Source organism: Cyrtonyx montezumae, unplaced genomic scaffold (assembly GCF_038088225.1).
Source record: "Cyrtonyx montezumae isolate F1298 unplaced genomic scaffold, pur_monq_1.0 scaffold_6, whole genome shotgun sequence".
NCBI classification, from domain to species: domain Eukaryota; kingdom Metazoa; phylum Chordata; class Aves; order Galliformes; family Odontophoridae; genus Cyrtonyx; species Cyrtonyx montezumae.
In genome coordinates, this window is record NW_027072067.1 from 8,586,599 (window position 1) to 8,606,184 (window position 19,586).

The window sequence follows — 19,586 nt, forward strand, 5'->3', positions numbered from 1 at the left end:
CTTGCCAGATGATAAGATAAAATCTGTTCTGCTGCTTTACTGAAATACAAAGACAGTGATCAATGTGGTAAGAAGAGAATGTAATACATCAGATTATTGAGAAAACTACTGGTCCCAAAGTGAAAGGTTGCCCCATTGCTGAATAAGTGAAAGATTATCAAGGCTTTAAAGTCATTCAATTGCAGGGCACTATGTTCAATTTAATAACTTAATAACTTGCATAGAGAGAGAGTGCCCAGGGCACAGAACTTTATACCCAGCATTGCACGTGACTGCTGAGAAGGGACTTAGTGTCCTTCTCTGTGTTGCTGCTGCTGTGCTTCTCTTCCCCTTCCTAGTGAAATAATGAAGTTATCAGAAATCTCTGATGTTTTATATAAGCTTATCTCAAGAGTTAAAAATATATTGTGTAACACTAACAGAGTTTTTAAAACTTGTGAATGACTAATAGGAACATCACGATGGCACACCTCTCCCTTCAGAGGTCTTGACAAAGTTTAAAAACACACAGCATCCTGGTTTATAAACAGTCTATTTACACTCTCTGTTAGTCTTAAAATATCAATCAAACACTTAGCCAGGTCTTTTTTCAGTATTTAGTTTAGCTGTTTAAAATATTGGAGTTTCCCACCATGAATGTTTCATAGAAGAAAGATGTTTGTAATTTATGCAGTTTAGAGTTAGTTATGTACTTCTCCAGTACATAAAATGTTTACCATCAAAGAATTACGAACCATCTCTATAGCTTTATGAAGATCCAGCTCAAACAGTGCTGGGAAGGATGGAGTTGCAGAGATGAGAGGAAGGGCAAATGCACAAACTCTGACATGGTGAGAGAAAAAGGTGTTTGTCAGAGTGCTGAGAGGAATAAGAATGAACAGACAGAAGGTCTGCAAGTCAGAAGTGCCTAGGTAGTCTGACAGGATAACAAAACACGGATTTCATATGGAAAAAGACCTGGGAGAAAAGAAAAGGCAAGTACAGAGGAAGTAGGAATTAATTTCATCACAGATCAGAGGAATTTTGAAGGTCCATGCTTGAGAGTGTGAGGACTGAGAAAAACAAACAAACAAACAACAAACAAACAAAACCCCCAAAACAACCCCAAACATTTACTTCGATCTGTGAATAAGAGAAGCTGGGCTGCACTGTTGCTATTTTATGACTGTTCCAGTCTTCAGTGTTGTTTTTATGGGACCCGGATGTCTGCAGTTGTGGTGAAAATTTTGACCAAAAAGGTTTCAGCAGAGGCTGAAACAGATTTTAATGAAGAGTTCTAAGTATGGGGAAAGTAAATGACATTAAGAACAAGTAATAGTTTGAGAAGGTCATTTAAGATTGAGTGGGATGTAAGAGAAGGTAGTGTAATTTCTGAGAAGTAAGGAAGTGACTGGATGTGAAGTAATCATGGGGCTTTCCCAGAGGTCTCTACAGCCGATGCAGGAATTATTTGTAATTGGAAATGTAACCACACCTGAGAAGTTGGCAGGGATAATACTGGAGGGAAACATTGGCAGCTAGGAAAATTTTTACAGTCCCTCCTGCAGTGAGTGAATAACAAGATTTGTGGAAAAAAAAGTAACAATGAGTGAGAAAGTGAATCAAACATATCTCTATGAGGGACCCAAGAGCCTGAAGACAAACTTATGTAGCTGCATTTCAATCTGGAATTAAAAGAAACAGAAAAATCCCCCTCTGATATTTCTTTAAGGATAGGGTCTTGAACAATGTGAGAGTTAGGCATACTTTAAGCAACTGGACAGAGTGATGTCCAGATCTCCCTTCCATTCTAAATGTCTGTGATTTATGAGACACCTGTTACAATCATATCATGAAATAATTCTAAAAGAATACATTTTCATGTCCAGTATTTGGTGCTGAATTTTGGAACTGGTTATGAATAATAAACAAGCTTAGCTTCTGAGCACATGGACATACAGTATTACAGTCTTGGGCTCCTTCAACTTGTGTCACAGTGACATAGCTCAGTCTGAATTGTTAACTGAATAGTATGGATAACATTTCAAAGAAATTACAACCATAAGTAAAATTGGACACAAATGATGCATGAAGTATAGGTTACTTCACCTTTACTCCCTTCTGATCTATTCTTTTGTGTAGTTTAGCCAATATTATTCAGGACAATGAGCATGGAAATACATAAGCCTTTAAAAGACAGCATACTTACTGCTAGTGCTGTATCACTAGATCTTGTAAAACAGATTCGTATTATAAAAGCCGGTGGTATATTTTCTAGGAGTTCAAAACATTGCATCACCTTCAGAAATGGTGTCTGTTACACTGAGACTTAAAAAAAAATCAAATACTGTTTTTTAATTTCTTAAATTGTTTTACAGTCACTGAAAATATTCCTTAGGTAGTCCAAGTGTTTTGCATCTTGCTAGGTTATAAACCAAACCACTTAGAAGCTAATTTTAATATAGCTTAGAATGAAAATAAGCAAGCAGAAATAAGACACTTGCAGCAGCCCTCCCCACCCACTCCTCTGTTCAATTCTGAGCAAAATTTGGTAACTACCCATGAGGCTGCTTTAAAGGATTCTGTTACTTTTTTTGTTGTTGTTTTTACTGCATTCATCATCACTATATGAGCTTTTTGTTTTGTTTCCCAGAGGCTTAGTTTTCCAAAAAGTGAGTCATGAAAAAGGTATTATTCAGTGGTCAGGAACTAGAAACACTCCATTATGTGTTCCTTCTAGTATTAAACTACAGCAGTATTAGTTGTGAAAGTGAAAGATTAAATGTCTTTCTCCCATTTAAGTATTTAAGCTTAACTGAACTTAATTTGATGCTGTGTTAGCAAGAATTGATAAAGTGGTTAAAATACTGTATGCTGAAATTATATGTTAATAGAATTCTAGTTTCTACAATTTGTCTCTGGTGTAATGATACTTGGCAGCTGAGTATTACTGAAGTAAAAAGAATGGGAGCTATACAAATAGCTAATACTGTTACACACAGTAATGACTTGGACTTCCTCCTAAGCAACCTGACAGCTCTTTCAATTAATTCATTTGTAGGAGGTTAGAGATGATTCTTTGGAGTACAGAAGTAAAAGGCAAAAAAATCCTGAATCAACCAGCCCTATAAAAAACCAACCAACCAAACAGTAGCACCCCAAGCCCCACAAGGTTGCTCTAGAGAAGATAATTTCTTTTCTGGGGAACAAGTTTTAGAAAACCTTGTTCTTTTAAAAGGAAATGTTACTTCTTATAGCCCCTGTCTAAGAAAACCTTAGAGAACTTGTAGCTTCACAGAAAAAGAGGCTGTATTATGTCTGAATGATACTATGACTCCAGTATTTTGTCCTTCCTCTCTTCTGGCAAATTGGTCTGGAATTTTTCCTGGGGATGCATGAGGTATCCCTCACCTGCAGAACAAGAGTGCTCAAATGGACACTTCAAAATTCCCATGGGAATTTACAGCAGTGTGGAAGGTTGAATGGTATGCTGAAAATGTGTCAGTTTTATAATGCATGGAAAATAACAGGAGGATTGGCCTGAACTCACTCAAATATCTAGAGTGGCTTCAAAAGTACAAAGATGCCAATGCACAAAGTAGCACCAAGAGAACAGACTCATATGTACCCAGATTAAGTACTGAAAGCTAAAAATGTGAGAAGGTGTACTTACACTGCAATTTCTTGTTATTTGTTATTACATTACTTGGTCAAAGGAACATGCACATCCCACAAGGGAGGCATCTACAAGAAGTTCAGAGTAATTAGCATCTGTATAATTTTCTATTCCCTAAGAAGATTTATTTATGTAGAAATTAAGAGTCTGGAATTCAGTGTCACTAAATATACTTCTTTTTTTCTTTCTTTCATTTTAGCTTTCTAAACATTCTACATTATTCCTGAGTGGGCATTACTCTACTTACATAGCAAGCATAAATTGAATGGGCATGAAGGGTTCGAATAAGATCCCAAATTCTCATAGAATAAGTTGTCAAATTCTCATCACTTCAGTCATACATATAGAAGATAAACTACTGGAGAAACTAAAATAGAAAAAGTTTACCATCTTGAAAAATGTGGGTACGATAACAGGATGTAGCATTAAGAACCAGCACATTCTTACCTGCAGTGTAAGCATACAATACTAGGTCACAGATTACAATAAAATCACTTTACCGTACTGCATTCTAAGAGGCACAGCTAGAATATTACATTCAGGAGACATAGTGTTATTTTGACTCTGTAGGATCAGCCACTGGTACAGCTTTTTGCTCCAAGTTTTTTAGGAATGAAAGAAAGCAGAATGACCATCACAAAGCAGCATTTCCAAAATAAAACTATTGATATAGGATATGAAAGTAATGAACAATATGAAATTAATTAACAGTTTTCCAGAAATAGTCATTTAAAATTGATTTAAGTGTTACACTTTCTAATACTGGTTCAGAATGAATTTTTGTAAGCACATGTGATGTTACGTATAATACTTGTGTACTGTGGATATTTAAAAACTATTTTTTGAATTATGTGTATTCTGAAGCTTTTGTTGAACACCTCTGTCAGAACATATACATGTATTATGAACTTATTCCTGAATAATGCTCTTCTTCCAGCTTAATTACGGAGAATCATTCTGAAATTTGTTTGTCCAGAATGCTGAATATATAAAGGATACTTTAGCACTGTTGTAACCTGATTCACATTCACTCTGAAGCTGGTCAAAATATATGTAGGATTTCCTAATGGTGGCTGTGCTGTTTGAATGCTCAAAGTGGCCATACATTATTTCATACATCAGGATGTTTGTATTTTTTCTGTCCAGAATGACACAGAAATCTTTAGTTTTGTAATAAATGTACTGCTGGTCACTGTGAAAACTTAAGAGCAGGTGTTTTGGTGCAGCACTGCAATTGGTGAGTACAGCCATTATTCACAGATGGATCATCCTATTAGCTCTGTGTCTTGACTGCAGCATATATGTACTGCATCTGTTTTCCCTTATTGAAAGTACAGAAATGGCTAGACAAAGTTATTTTTATCCATAATTACCTTTTGGTAAATGAAAAAACTTTTCAAAATGACCCACAGTGATATCTTCTAGCACTGGTGTTTCATGAGATCTTGAAAGTAACATTTAGGATAGCAAAAAAAAAATTGTTTCCACTTTGTTTTCAATTTGTCTTTCCATGTAAAGATATAATTTCGTTGGGGTTCCCTTTGGAAAATGCTATCTATAAACCTTCCAGGAAAAACTGTTAAGCCTGATCAGGAAAGAAGTCACAAGGGCTGGGAAAATATGACATCTACATTTGGTTTTGTTGTGTAGTTTGTGTACGTTTCCTCAAACACTAAGAAGTATTACCGTATGATATGGTTGCATTTTCCAGCAAGTGTTGCCACTAACTTGGGCCTGTGGCTTTGTATTACGATTTAAACATTGCTCAGAAATACAGTATTTCCAGAAACACAAATAAGCCAATGCTTAACTGTCACAAATGTTCTTCATTTCCATATTTGTAATACATAAAGCATATATTGAAAAGGGTGGGATTGCTTACCTCAAAAATATAATCTTTTCCATCCTTTCCATGTACAGCTTTAACAGCACAGATGTCCAAACCACCAAATATTTCAGAACAGGTGTCAACCCAAAGCTTGTACCTGTTTTATAAAACAATTTTTTTTTCTGTAAGTATCTTATTAGGCTCTTGTTTTTCTGTAGCTTTAATCTAATACTCTATTTTATATAATGTTTGCATGAAACACAGAATTTTCACTGTATTGTCAGCCTTACTGAATCTGTATTTCCTTGATTAGTAGCTTAGAGATCCTGGCCTAATTTCTTTCTTTTTCCAAGTAGAATCCATAAAAACTGTGATTCTCAGTCTTGACCTAATGTTAGACTGGCTTCTGTCCCAGCTTATATTAGCCCAAGCATGTGTCTGCTCTAAACTGAGTAACCTTACGATAAGATATGCTGGAACACAAATATTATTTTAGGGTCTCCCATTGTGCATTTCCACTGCCTTTATGTTAGTACAGCTTGCTAGCTGTGACTGCACACTACATGGGGGAACTCCATGGAAGTGGCATTTATCATCTGACCAGTGTTTGTAGTTGCAGTGATGCCAAAGGATTTTACAGAGTAGGGAACGGGGCTTCTGTTTTCCTGTGAAATTCTAACTGGCACATCTGCAAGAGACTGAAGCGTGACAGTGCTCTCACCTATCACTCTTGATAGTGAACTTAATTACGGATGGGTTTTATCCTTTTATCAAGAAAATTAGAATGATGGTCTCTGTCTTAAATTACTGACCAAACTGTATTCCAAAGTTATAACTTTTCTACATACTGAAGTAGGCAAAAGAAAAGTCATGATAGAGCAGGCCTTAAGACAATAGAAGAGAAACAGTCACATGACAGTATGCAAAAGTTCTGTAGCATGCAGACAAACATAACACTCCTCATGTAGGGTTATGGTCAATTACAGTAAAATTCAACAGAAATTTAGAGAATTTTGAAGAATGGCTACACCTCTATCAAAAAAATACAGTTCTTCATAAAGTAATGAACTCCTTTATGTCATTTTTAACCTCGTGGTAAGAAATCTGTTCTGATGAATGGACTGTTAACCCATTCTACATGCAGTAATGTGATTTATTTTTCTTGCCTGAAGAGCTTAATCCATCCTATGAATAGAGAAATTATCTGACTAACAAGAGAATGAAGGGAGACTTAATTGAAAAAGAGTGAGGCAATTCCTGTGATCAAGTACAGAACAGTTAGCAGCACATGTAGGGACCCATAATACTTTGTTGAGAGTGTCCTGAGGTGATGTAACTTGTGTATATTTGCTAAACTGCAAGGATCAACTCCTAGGACACAAAAGTAGCATTGAGAACTTTAATTAACTAATAACATAGCTGTGTCTGGCCATCACCAAGTGATGACATGATCTTGAAAGTTTATACAGGCAGATATCACCAACTGAAGAACATATTTTCCTCAAAATAAATAAATAAATAAATAAATAAATAAACAAACAAACAAACAAACAAATAAATAAATAAATAAATGAAACCAAACAAAAGCGCAGTTTTAAAGCAGTCATTTATCACAGACTTTTTCTCTTTCATTGGCTAGTATAAATAAGAGCTATTTCCTTTTACAGACCCTCCCCTGATCCAGCCTTTAAGCCATGATGATAAATATGCCACATCATATTATTTTCCAACACAAAAAAAATGATGATATAAACATAGCATTTGACTTCACTGTAGGATGAAAAGAAACTCATTGCTGGGCTGTGAGTCTTATTCATTAAAAATATCTTTAGTAATGGTCCCCATTCCAAGTAAACTTATTAAGTCACACTCCTCATATTTTCTGCTCTCATGGGAAAAAAAGATATTTTAAGCAGATTAAAAAGAAATTGATACAACTGTCTGAAAATAAAAAATCTTTATGGTAATATTTTAGCAAATAATTTTTTTTCCTGTGAGAAAAATGTTTTGTCCATCATGAGAAGTTTTTTTGGAGTCCTGACAATTTCAGCATCTGTAGATGCACTGATTGACTGTAATGCCTGCACACACTTGCTTATAAACAACATTTTCTTCTCTTCTAAAATATCAACATATATCTTAGCAAGCCAAGAGGACAGTAAAATCTGCCTTCAATAGCAAATAATTAAAGTTTCTATGAAAAAAAAAAGTATTTCCTTTAAGAAACTGAAATATTAGTCAGATTTAAAGAAGAACTTATTTAGTCGTCAATCTTTTTCCAACAAACACAGCTGGAGGAAGACAATTGCATTTGGAAAGAGAGGTCTTGAATAGACTACCCTGTAGTGTTTTAAACCAAGGCTTGTGCAGTAGGTTTGATTCGAAGCCATGGTTCTTATTTTCCCAGAATCAATGCAGCATGCAGCATCCTCTGAACTGATATGAACTGTGAGGCATGCACAACTACAATGGGTCTGTATTCTTCTGCCCCAACTGGGGAGCAGTGCCTCTCTGAGATGAAGGGCTCAATAAGAATATATAACATTGAAATTCGCTTGATCTCTGCCTCATCATCATCTGTTACTGCTCCACATTCCTCTTTACTAAATTTCTAGACTAACATTTGTATTCAGTCAGCAATGTTGACTCAGGCAGCACTTTCAAAACACTTCTTTCTAGATCATGAGATGTATTTTAAATCCCCTGAAGTGCACATTCATCAGATTTCATTGCTTTTGGTGTGCCTTTAAAGTATTTCAGCTCTTCAGAAAACTTCAATTTTCTTTTACTTCCTTTCTCTGATTTGTATGTAATCACACTAAAATCATGGCACAACCCTGCTGTTACAAGAACACATCCCCCTTTTCTGTGCTTTTGTCTTCATCAGCATAAAAGCTTTGGTTTGTTGCTAGCATTTTTTAAAGGGAATATACCTATATCATTTAATTATGTTACATTCAAAAGTGGAAGCAGAACCAAAGCAACACAGCATTTACAGTGAGGTGTCTGTGCAAGGTTGGCATTCTGTACTCATTGCCCATGCTTGGTACTATTTAGTTTTCCTTATGACAAAATGGAAGTGCTTGTTGTTTTTTTTTTTTATAGAGAAGTAGCTCACGGACTGTAATTACACACAGTAAAGCACACTCTTTCCCTCTTAGTGAAGGCATAACCTCATGGTCTAAAGGAAGGTGGGAGGAGTGAGAATGAGAAAATAATGTGGCTCCACTCCATCCCCAGAGGGGAGATCAGTGAGGACACAGTCTAGACAGGGGTTGGACAGCAGGGAGCTGTAATTCCCATCTTATTTGTTTTCACCTTTCTTAGGGCATGCAATGGTTCAGTTCAGTTTCTGTGACTCTCAGCAACAAGTAATTGTAGGTCCAGATTTAAAAAAAAACCAAAACAACAACACAAACCAAACCAACCAACCAACCAGAACAAACAAAAAACAACAGAAAGACTACTATTGAACTTTCAAGCAACAGAGTACACTTCTACTGTACAGAGTTCTCAACATTTGTAGATGTACTGACTGACTGGACTACAATTTAGGGAAAATAAAGCTGTAATGTGAAAGAGAAACCTCTGGAGAAGGTGAACAGAATAAAACTCTTAGCACTAAACAGCGCCACAGCTTTTCTCTGCCTGTAAAAGAGACCTGTATTCTGTGGTCGGAGAAAATGAGCAGTACTGAGCAGTAGCAGTGAGGCTTCAAAATGGTACTGCAGACTGTGATTTACTGAATTGCTAAGAGGTAACCAGAACAAGGACGGGAGAGAAAAGCAGAAGCGGGAATTGATGACATGAGGGGAAAAAAGCTTTGTTTTATCTCAGCATCTGGGCAGAAAGACTCACAGTGATGTTGATGGGAAGATTCAAAAATGACAAGTAAGCAATTTAGTAGAAAAGAGAAACAATTTAAATAGGCAAAGTTAAGACCAAATCTCTTTGTTGCAGTATATATTAGAAAAAGTTTAAACACTGTGACATGAGGTAAATACTAGAGGTCAGATGAAGCAGAGGAAGTGATGGGAAGGTTGAATCTGAAGATGGTATATTCTGGATGGAATCCCAGTAGTTTTCTAGGTGCAGATATATATTTAGGAACTCAATGGTGCACGTAAGCCTGGTAGTTAGTTTGGATACTTAACTGAGACAACTCATAGGGAAAAACTTGTCTCATGTTTCTTCATCTAGTTCCAAGTTTTTGTGTTTGTTTTTTTTTTCCCAAAATGAACAAAGGATCTTAATTTACTGCAACTTTTACTTCAATGTGATTAAAAAAAATTAAAATAAAATTCCTTTTCTTTTAAAATTACCTTTTAAATGAGACTTGACTTACTTATCTGACATAGCAATTTGTTCCAACATTGCAGAGCCTGTGTTTGTCTTCCAGTTTCCAGATATGGAAGTCCTCCTGAAAGGGGAAAAACATTACAAAGAGAGCCAGAAGTTTTATAGGAAAACTACCTCTCAAATTATTCTGATTTTCACATGGATACTAAGGCAGTATTTACATAGTTTTCATAATTGGCAGCTTATAATATAACATCTAAAACATGATGAATTTGAACAGGTTTTACAATGTTATGATGTATGACAATGAATTTTTTGTCCCCCATTAGTTCACTTATGAAACATTTTAAAACTACAATGATTAAGTGCAAGTGTTAACCGTAAGATTTTATCAGTTATAAATTGGCTGAATAACCTGTAACAACAATAACGCAAATGTCAAGGAACTGAAGCTTCAGCTTCTCATTTCAGATCCATACCACTGCAGATTTAGGTCCCAGTACTCGAAAGTCAAGATATCAGTTTTGAACATATCCAATCTGTTTTAGAGCTTGATTTTGGTTTCTCCTCCATTTTTCATTTCACTCTTTGCTAGTGTGTGAATATAATCTTTTTGTTTTTTTCAAGGCTTGAGTATACTATATTTTATTTTATCTGTAAGAAATAAAAAAATATATATTTTTTCTCCTCCTCAGACACAGGCTGGTTACCAGGAATGAAAAGATTATTCTTTTCTGAAACCTAAATGCTGTTTTGAGAATAGGCGTAGGACTCAAATCATGAAGTGTTTCTAGTTAGTAATATAACAGGAATATCTGTAGTACATTAAAAGTTTACTAGGCATTAGCAATAGTTTCCTCTCAATTTTTTATTGATGTAATTACGAGGGTCAGTAGCAATGATGGGAGAATGTCAACCTTTCTGTGGCAGTCTCATAAACTTAACTGAACTTTAAAGCATGAAGTTCTAATATGCATTATTTTTTTGTCATGAGAGAATAATGAAAAGGTAAGGTCCACCCTCAGTGCTGTATTGAAGGTAACTTTTCCCAGTAATAAGGCTATTTAGTGATATTTATATATATGTGTGAGTACTTACAGGACAATTAAAATGTTTAAGTTCACTATTACTCCACATACATTCTACAGATTAAAAACAAGAATTAAAGAAGAATTATGTCTGCTATATATAGTATCTTGACCTCTCTCTTTTCCAGCAACTCTCTGCTTTGTTTAGTACTATCTGAAGCATGCATTCCAGATTGTCTGGACAAGTATTGTCACAAAATACGTAGAAAGCTCTACCAACAATTCTTGTGTAGGCAGTCTATTTAGCATGTTGTTACTGCAGCACTGTTGTTCTTCAGCTGGTATGCTCTACTTTTGTCTTACTGAAGTTTTGGTCAAAGTACATTGTTATGCATTCAGTTTATTACATTTGGAGAGAATTAAAGGTAGTGTTTTTGTATTTCTGTTTTTCTTCGTTCCATTTGATCCTTTAAACTCTATTTCCTTGAAGTCAGATGAATTCTGCAATGGTACCAAGTGCCATTAAGTACGCATCACAAAACGTTTTGAGAAGCTGTGGTATTTACAGAGATCCAATGTTGCATTTTGGCTGTAATCTCTACTGACAGATGATAAGCACCAGTGTTTCGTGAGTCATAGATCCACTTATACCACAATTTCCCACAGAACTATAAAAATGAAACTCTTCATAACTCTTTAAACTAGAAAAACAAATGCTCCACTTGTATTTTTTTTGGTTGCTCTGTAAGTACTTTGTTCCTGTGTCAAAGAACAAAATGAGAACCAGCTGTAAAACAATATACTACTGACATAATGCATATGTATGCATGTGAAGAATTTTACAGACATTTGGTAAGTATTCTCCTTTCACAATACTTTGTAAAAATGAATCAGTATTTCATTTTTTTTTTTTGTGATTTAACCATATGAAAGAAAGTAAAGAAAAAATGACTGCTAGGCTTTTAGCATCTGGATGAACCCATAGTTTCTGAGGGAACAGAAGTGTAAAAATAAATAAAGTTAGCTGAAACAGTTAGCTGCCATTTTAAATGTTTTTTCTTTCTTTTTTTCTTCCCCTCTGATCCTTGGACCAACTGCTTCTTTTGTGAAGAAGAAACATTCTTGTTAAAAATCATAAATTTGCCATGGCTGGCCATTACAACAATTGTTCTAGAGATAAACAGAATTTTAATTTGAAGTTGAGGAAAAAAAAAAAAAAGTAGAGCTCCTTCCTATAAAATGTAGTGGTTCAGATTCTACCACAGAGAATGAACCATCGCATTACTAATATTGCATCTGATTACTGGCACCCAGAGGTATCTCATAACCATTAACAGCTGGGCTTTACTGCTAAGACTTGGGAACTTTTAAGACACAGACAAATCATCTCTGTGTATAATGAACAACAGAGGAAGGGAGAAATATGTAGTGAAGCACAAGAAATTTGCCCATCAAAGCACTCGAGAGATTAAAACACTGTCCCAGCCTTGAAGAGGCTGAAATGGCTGCATGAAAAGGTCTGAGATAAAGAGGTCTGAATGGTGACTGGAAGTGGAGGGAGAGTATGGTAGTTGATTGACACTATTAGAGTAAAAGGGGCTGAGGAGAACACAAGGCAAGGAAAAATGAAGGTTAGAGCATAAGAAGGACGAAGATACACAAAGGTAGAAGTGGTTTGGAAAAGGGGTGGGACTGGATCAAGACATGGTTTTATACTCGTTCAGAAGCATTTGCTTTTTATTTTTAATCACATGGGAAAGGATGCGTATTGAGATAGGACCAACACATCTGAAATTCTATAGGGAGCTTGAGTTATAGAGATTCTGGTCTGCATCATTAATTAAAAAAAGGGATTTTGGATCAAGGATTCCAGAAACCACCTGATCCCTGCAATATATTTGAGTGCTGTGCCTCAGTCACTGTGTACAACTCAAATTTCCAACATCGCAGAATTTAGATAGTTCTAGGTTCAAAATAAAGCAGAAGAATTGAGTGTTTGTACTGCTGGATGGATCTGATGTACAGGGACACTGTCCACCCCGCTCTGTGTTGACTTTTCTTCCACTCGGACATCAAGAGACAGATGCACCATTAAGTTTTTCTTAAGAAGTGTAATCTTGAATGTTCTTTTTCAAATGTCCCTGCAAGTTTTATGTCAAGAGAGGCAAGCAGTTGCTCAGAGTTTTGATCTTGTGACAGCAATAGCATAGGGGAGGAGCCATAGTACATGGCTCTCCAGAATCAACCTAAGAAGATGTATTTTGCTCTATGTCCCCATCCTGAGCAAGAGATTCTACATTTCTAATAGAGTTTCTTGCTTCTTACTAAATTACTTGAGATCTAATAATTCTATCTTTAATATTAAAAAAAAATTTCATGTTTTTTCTTTAACCTAACCACAGTTTTTTCTTCTCTTTATATTTTTGGGTTGCTTGAAGTTCAGTTACTTTTACTGATAAAGAACTTGCATGTATCTTACTTGATTTTTAATTCAAATGTCAACATATATCTCTTATCCCTCCAACATTGTGCGAGTCTCTAGTGATGAATACACGTAGTGATACATGTGTGCTCTTATCCATGTGTGTTTTTATCCAAGTATTTTTTTTCCTGCCTCAGAATTGTAAGCATGAGGGAACAAATGCATGAGATGAATTAACTTATCTGAAAAACATGGATGAAATGATTGAATGTCAAATTACATTGATAACTGATAGTTGAAACACAGTGAAAATATGCATAGACAGTTACCATAGATCAATATAATACTTCATAATCTGTTTAGCTATAAAACTGAAACAACATTTTAGCCTCTCATACAATCATAATCTCTAATCATTATCTCTACAAAACTAAAAGAAATTTTTACCCATATACATGAAGGCCTTCGTAAGATAAGATTTTTTTCTTATTAGTTTATGTTAAAGGAGAGTACTCCCTCCCATTAAAGTTTTATCACTCAAGTTGGTGTGAATGACTGCCATCTAAATGTAGAGGGAAAAGAACATTGGACAAAAACAAATTCTCTATAAAAAACAAATCCCCTTTCACTTCTTTAAATGAAAAAATAATTAAAGGTTGTCAGGAACACTACTCTGGCAGGCTCACCTGTTATGTTACTTTCCTCCTCCCAGTGACAATCAACTTAAAGAAAAAAGTGTTGATAAGTCCAGAAAGTCTAAAAAACTGTCCTTCTGAAGAGTATGACAATGAAGGTATGGAGTCACCACATTTCTACTCAGAGTCTCATCCAACAGTCTTAAACTTATTGGTGCTTATCAATTTTCAAACAAATGATGAAAAGATAAGTTTTTGGCTCACATGTATGCTTTGTAGTTACTGCCTATCTTTTGGATCCTGATGTCATATTTGGAGTCTATGAACGGTTCAGTAGTGGCGTAGGTCTGAGTAAGTGCTACCACGCTGGCTATGTCCTGAAAATCGTAGTGGTTGTCTACCTTGATCTGTAGTCATCATGCCACAAGTAAACGGCAAATGCAAAAGAAAAAACAGCAATTAGAAATAAAATGTAGACTTCAGTTTCAAATGGCATTCATGATAAATATGTTTTTTGATAGCATCAGTTTACAAAGGGCATTTGATATTTTTATCTGATTTTTAGGTTCTGTAACACTCCTGCATTAAGGTATCTAATTTTCTATGCAAAATACTACCTGCTCATCTGCTGAAAGCAACTGACAGAGAATTTTTATTTTGCTTTTTTTTTTCTTTAATAATTTTGATTGATAATTTTTAGATCAGTAGCTTCTGGTGTTTAAAGGTGTGTTAATGTGCAACTCTAATTTTACACAATAGTTCTTGATTTTGTAAACCGCTCATGTAACTGCATGTACATGGCGCCCACCACGTACTATCACAACTGTGTCAAGTATCTCCCAGGAGGGGAGATGTCATGAAGGCTCATGGTATTTTGATGAGGGTCCATTCACATGGGAAACAGAATTTTGGCTCAAGATGATGGGATTGGTTTTCCCATTTGTCCTATTTCTTTGCAAGGAGTCAGGCATTCTAGGAGTAGAATTTCCTAGATGTAAAACACTGTGAGAAATGTGAGGAATAATGATTCAGAGGAAGAGTGAGAAAGATACTTTAGATGGGACTCAGAAGTATTACTTTTTGACAGGGAGATGTTATCTCTACAGTTGAGTTCAAAGGAAGCTAGTTGAAGTAGGGAGAAAACATGACTCAGAAGAGAAGTCTTAGGGCTGGGAAAAAACAGGAGAGGGAAACTGGAATGCCAATAATTCTTTACCCAAAGTGCATTTCAGAAAGGTGAGGAAAAGGTGCAGGGATTACCATGGATCATGCTATCTAATATTAGAAGAGTCTGCAGTTCTTGCAAGCCCAGCATCTTGTTTGCTTCCACTGTCAAATGGTACTTAAAAGAGGACCTGTAGCCTAAAGTGCCCACAGCTGTAAAATAGGAAGTGTATTAAATGGTGTCTAGTAAAGTGAGAAGTCAGGCCAAATATGGAGTCCAAAAGGCCTAAGTATTTGCTCTCAACTGTTGGATTCAGTTTGTCATTATTCAGTTTGTCACTAATTTGTCATTTGAGAACCAGGAAAACCAATATAATGCCTGATCTCAACTCCACTTCTGAAAATTTAATAGTGTATATTAATCTAATTATAAGTGGAAACGCTACTCCTAGCAATGCCTTTTGGGAGATCTGGGAAACAAGGAGAACCTTTACTTGGGTTCTGATAGTAAGCATTTCACTACAAAAGACTGGCATTTAATCTTTAAGGTCTTTACATGCTTTACAGCTAAAAAAAATAATCTACATTTTTATTTGTAGACATTTGACATGCTGGGTATTTTTGTTCAACAGATGTATTTCCTATAAATGAGAGGTGAATACTGAAAGTATGATAGAAACATTATAATACTTCATGTATGCAATCCACAGAAACTACAGTTTAACTAATCAGTAGTTAATTCTGCACCCAGTTAATTTGGCTGCCAGATTTCTTCCAACTTACTAAACAAAAAATAAAGCAAAACAGTTGTAGACAAAAGAACATAGCATACAATTCAAGCTGCACAATTTTTGAATAAATACAAATGAATCAGCTTTCTATTTCAATTTTTTGTGGCAAATATATTCTTAGAGCTTTTGAATATTCAAGATGATAGATGTAATTATTCTCTGATGATTTTTTTTCAAGACTAAAACACAGTATTGAAGTGTTTTCAATGAGAGAAACATAATCTGTAATGATTACAAATTTTCACTGACATCAGTGAAAGTGTGATTTAAGTTATATCACTTGAACCATCATTGTGAGAGAAGTGGTATCAAAACAACAGTACTCACCACTGAAATGCAATTACTTTGGAGAAAGAAAGCAGCAGTTATATAGCAGTATGAAACAATCACAGAGAATACGTTAAGACAGGAAATGAAGAAAGAATCTGGATCAGGCTGTAACTAGTACAGAACCAAGGCAAAACTCCTAGAATCCCACGTCCAAAAAGTTGAATTTTGCAAACAGACATCGACTGTTAGTTTCACCACAGTAAACTGAATTAATTAACAAGATTCTGCTTCAGGAAAGCATCTCAGTATGTTTTAAAAAGTGTCCTAAATAGGGCAACACATAAACTGCCTGAGAAGGTGCCAATATAAAAATATTAATATATACATTTATTTTTTTCTGAAGAGAGGTGCTTCCTTGAATAATAGACTAGCAGAGATTTGCAAGGGTAAGGATCAAAGACAGAATCTGGACAGCAAAAAGTTAAAAATATCCAGGAAACAAAACCACATGCATATTATTTTAGACAAACACCCAGCCTCCTAACATGCAGTAAGTAGCATCTCCACCTTTCCCATGCCTGAATGAGCATGTCCAATCTTCACAACAACTGGGAATGTCGGCATTGTTAGCTAAGAGGGAGAACAGAAAGGAAATGTTAGAGAAATCAGCTGTGAGTTAAATGATTAAGATGCAGCATTTATGAAAATGATTTAAACAGCCATAACGAACGCAAACCTGCTTTTGGCATGTGGTTATTTAACAGATATCCACAGACTGTTCTGGTATTCCTATTAACTGCAACTGTTAGTTTATATTGAATTGGGATGCATTAAAAATTACTCTGTTTACATTATCTCAGCTGATCACAAAGTCATAAGTGGTATAGCTTATTTTAGGTGCCATTTCAACAAAATAAATCTAATGGAAAAAGTGTGTGAGGCAGTTCCAGGAAGAAGTCCCCATGAAGCAGCAACAATAACGTATTTTTGACGTTAGTTGAGGATTCAGAGGAAAATCTCTCCTGTGATAAATCATAGAAATACCTGCCACTCTTTAGAGAGCTTTCAATCTGCAGAAGCAGACTTCACTGTTAACTATTCTTCTTTTCTTGGCTTTTTTAAGACTGAGGTTTACTTGCAGCAAAGCGGTTCTTCATGTTGGATACATGACATGTTATACTTACAGTGTAAGTCTTTTAAGACTTTGCCCAGATTTTAGCACTCTGAATCTAGTGCGCATTTTTATTCTGCTCTGAACAGTTTGTAGAAGGAAAAGAAAAAAGGCCACATCTCAAGGCTGACAATAATAAAGCTAAAAAAGATAGTATCTTACTGACATTTCTGGTGTGCCTATCATGGCATAGCTGGATTTTTTGACACCCATCACTGTAGCCCTCCTGTAATTTCTTACATTTAGCATGGAAGCTTTCCTAGAAGGCACAGCAAATGGCTGGAATCTCCTGACTTTCCAGTTCCCAGTCAGTTCACTGCTGCTCAACAAGACATGCCACTGGAATCAGCCTTACCTATTCCTCCCTCCTCCCTCATATTTCCTAAATAAAAATATAAGGCTGTTTTAGAAGGAAAATGCATAGCAGGCTTGTCTGTGTTCCTATATCCCTCTCCACACCCTCCAATATATTATTGGTCCTGAAAACAGAAAGCAATCTCTCTACAAGAGAGGCTTGGAACTTCTCTTGTAATGCTGAACACCCTTTCCTGAGAAAGAACTTAAAAATTCACTGGGGAAGTACTCTGACAGAAGATAATTCTTTTTGGAAAAATTTCTTCTGTCACTATAGGATTCAGTTGCAGCTGAGATTTCAATTTATGAGGATGAAGAGAAAACTTCATATATAATATAGTAACAGACTTCAACTCCCCTAGTAATTCACCCAATAAAATAGTAGTGGTCACATTCCATGTTCTTCCAAGACTTATCATACTAAAAAACTTGTACTTATATCTTGGATGTAGTACAAAACAGGACAAAAGTATACTACATCAAAGAAGCATTTAACTCAGAGTAAAATTAGAGCAGGTAAAATAGCGCTCTGTTTAATCAGTAGCTTTTTACACGTGACAGTATTTACACAGTGCCATTTCCATGGTCTCAGCTGTGCTGAAGTATGGAATGTAGGATGTCACCGAACTGTACATCCAAGTATACTTTGTGATACTGTCACATTCTGTTTTATTATTGTGTACCGAGATGCAAGAAGCATTTCAGGAGTTGGTCTTTGAATGCAAGCTACATGTAATTGTTTTTTGTTCTTGCTTTTGCTTTTTCCAGAGCTGTCAGTTAGTGACAATTGCACAAATACTGAGATTTTTGATTGGCTTTGAAAAGTTAAAAGCACTTGTAAAAGCATTATACAGTAAGGGCTAGACATAATGCCATTTCAAATTAAATTTCTTTGTAAACTGTAGGAATGCAAAGCCTTATCTATGGAGCCAGTCAGCATCTAGTTATTTACTGCTCTCATGTTTAAAGAACAGCTACTTTTAATTTTATTTTATTTTTTCAATTTTGTGGAGCGAGAGAATAAATCATTGTCTGAATTCAGAAGGGCAGCAGCACATTTTTATGATTGAACTATAAACCACTGACACGGGGTTTGTAATGGAAATGCTGGCAGACATCTAAGTATAGCAGTAGAAATGGCACTCCTGTAATTAAGAAGACCATGTATTTTCCTGTGATTCCATAGCTGTGGAATCCTCTGAGGACCATAGGAACAAACACTAACTCAAAACAAAACAAAAAAATAACACCAAAACCAACTTTGCTTTCTCCCAGAGAAAAATGTGAAAATGTGCGAACAACATTTAAGAAAAGACAATTCATTTTTGCTCTGGAGTCCAACAGCACGATTCCATGTGGTACACCGCATCCCAGTTTAGCAACGGGTTGTTGCAGCAGAAAAAGGTGCTGAATATTGCATTTCAAAAATCGTACAGACAAAAACCAGGTAGCATAAAAGGCAGTGAAATAATAAGTTTTCCCAGTGCTTTTCTTCTGTCTCTGTGACAGACCCATGAACCTGGAGCTGATGAAGCTGTAGTTGTTTTGCTTTTCTAGCAGTGTTTTCATTATTCCTGCTATTGCTTTAATTACCACAGTTTTCCCATTATATAGGGAGGCTGTGCCACCATGCTATTACTCTGCTATCACTAACTAGATTCCAGGATTGGTACTATACTATTATCACACAATACAACTGGATCTGAGTCCTCTCCTCACCTCTTTCCAGTCTGTTCTTTCCTATTACTTTGTCTTAACAGGCAGCCTCAAGACTTTTCATACATTTGGATAAACATTTCTATGATACAGCTGTGCTATAGACACTGGATGTGTACCAGCCCCATGAGTTTCCTTCAAATTCTCATTATAGTTACTTGGTAGTAAGTTATCTTGAGAAAAGGTCTGGCAAGCATGGAAGGATCATTTTTAAGTTGAGTTGATACTAATTCAAGTCATTGCATGTGTACTT

At 35.7% G+C, this 19,586-nt stretch overlaps 1 protein-coding gene across 1 annotated transcript in view; it reads right to left on the reverse strand.

Moving 5' to 3' along the window:
- The window catches only part of SYN2 (synapsin II), a 135,987-nt gene that overhangs the window by 23,516 nt on the left and 92,885 nt on the right, over positions 1-19,586 (reverse strand). Inside the window, exons 6-9 of the mRNA XM_065749652.1 lie at positions 16,660-16,722; positions 14,132-14,274; positions 9,829-9,903; positions 5,538-5,640 (exon numbers count right to left, since the gene is read on the reverse strand). Of these exons, the coding sequence (XP_065605724.1) occupies positions 5,538-5,640; positions 9,829-9,903; positions 14,132-14,274; positions 16,660-16,722 (384 nt within the window). The remainder of the gene's footprint in view (positions 1-5,537; positions 5,641-9,828; positions 9,904-14,131; positions 14,275-16,659; positions 16,723-19,586) is intronic.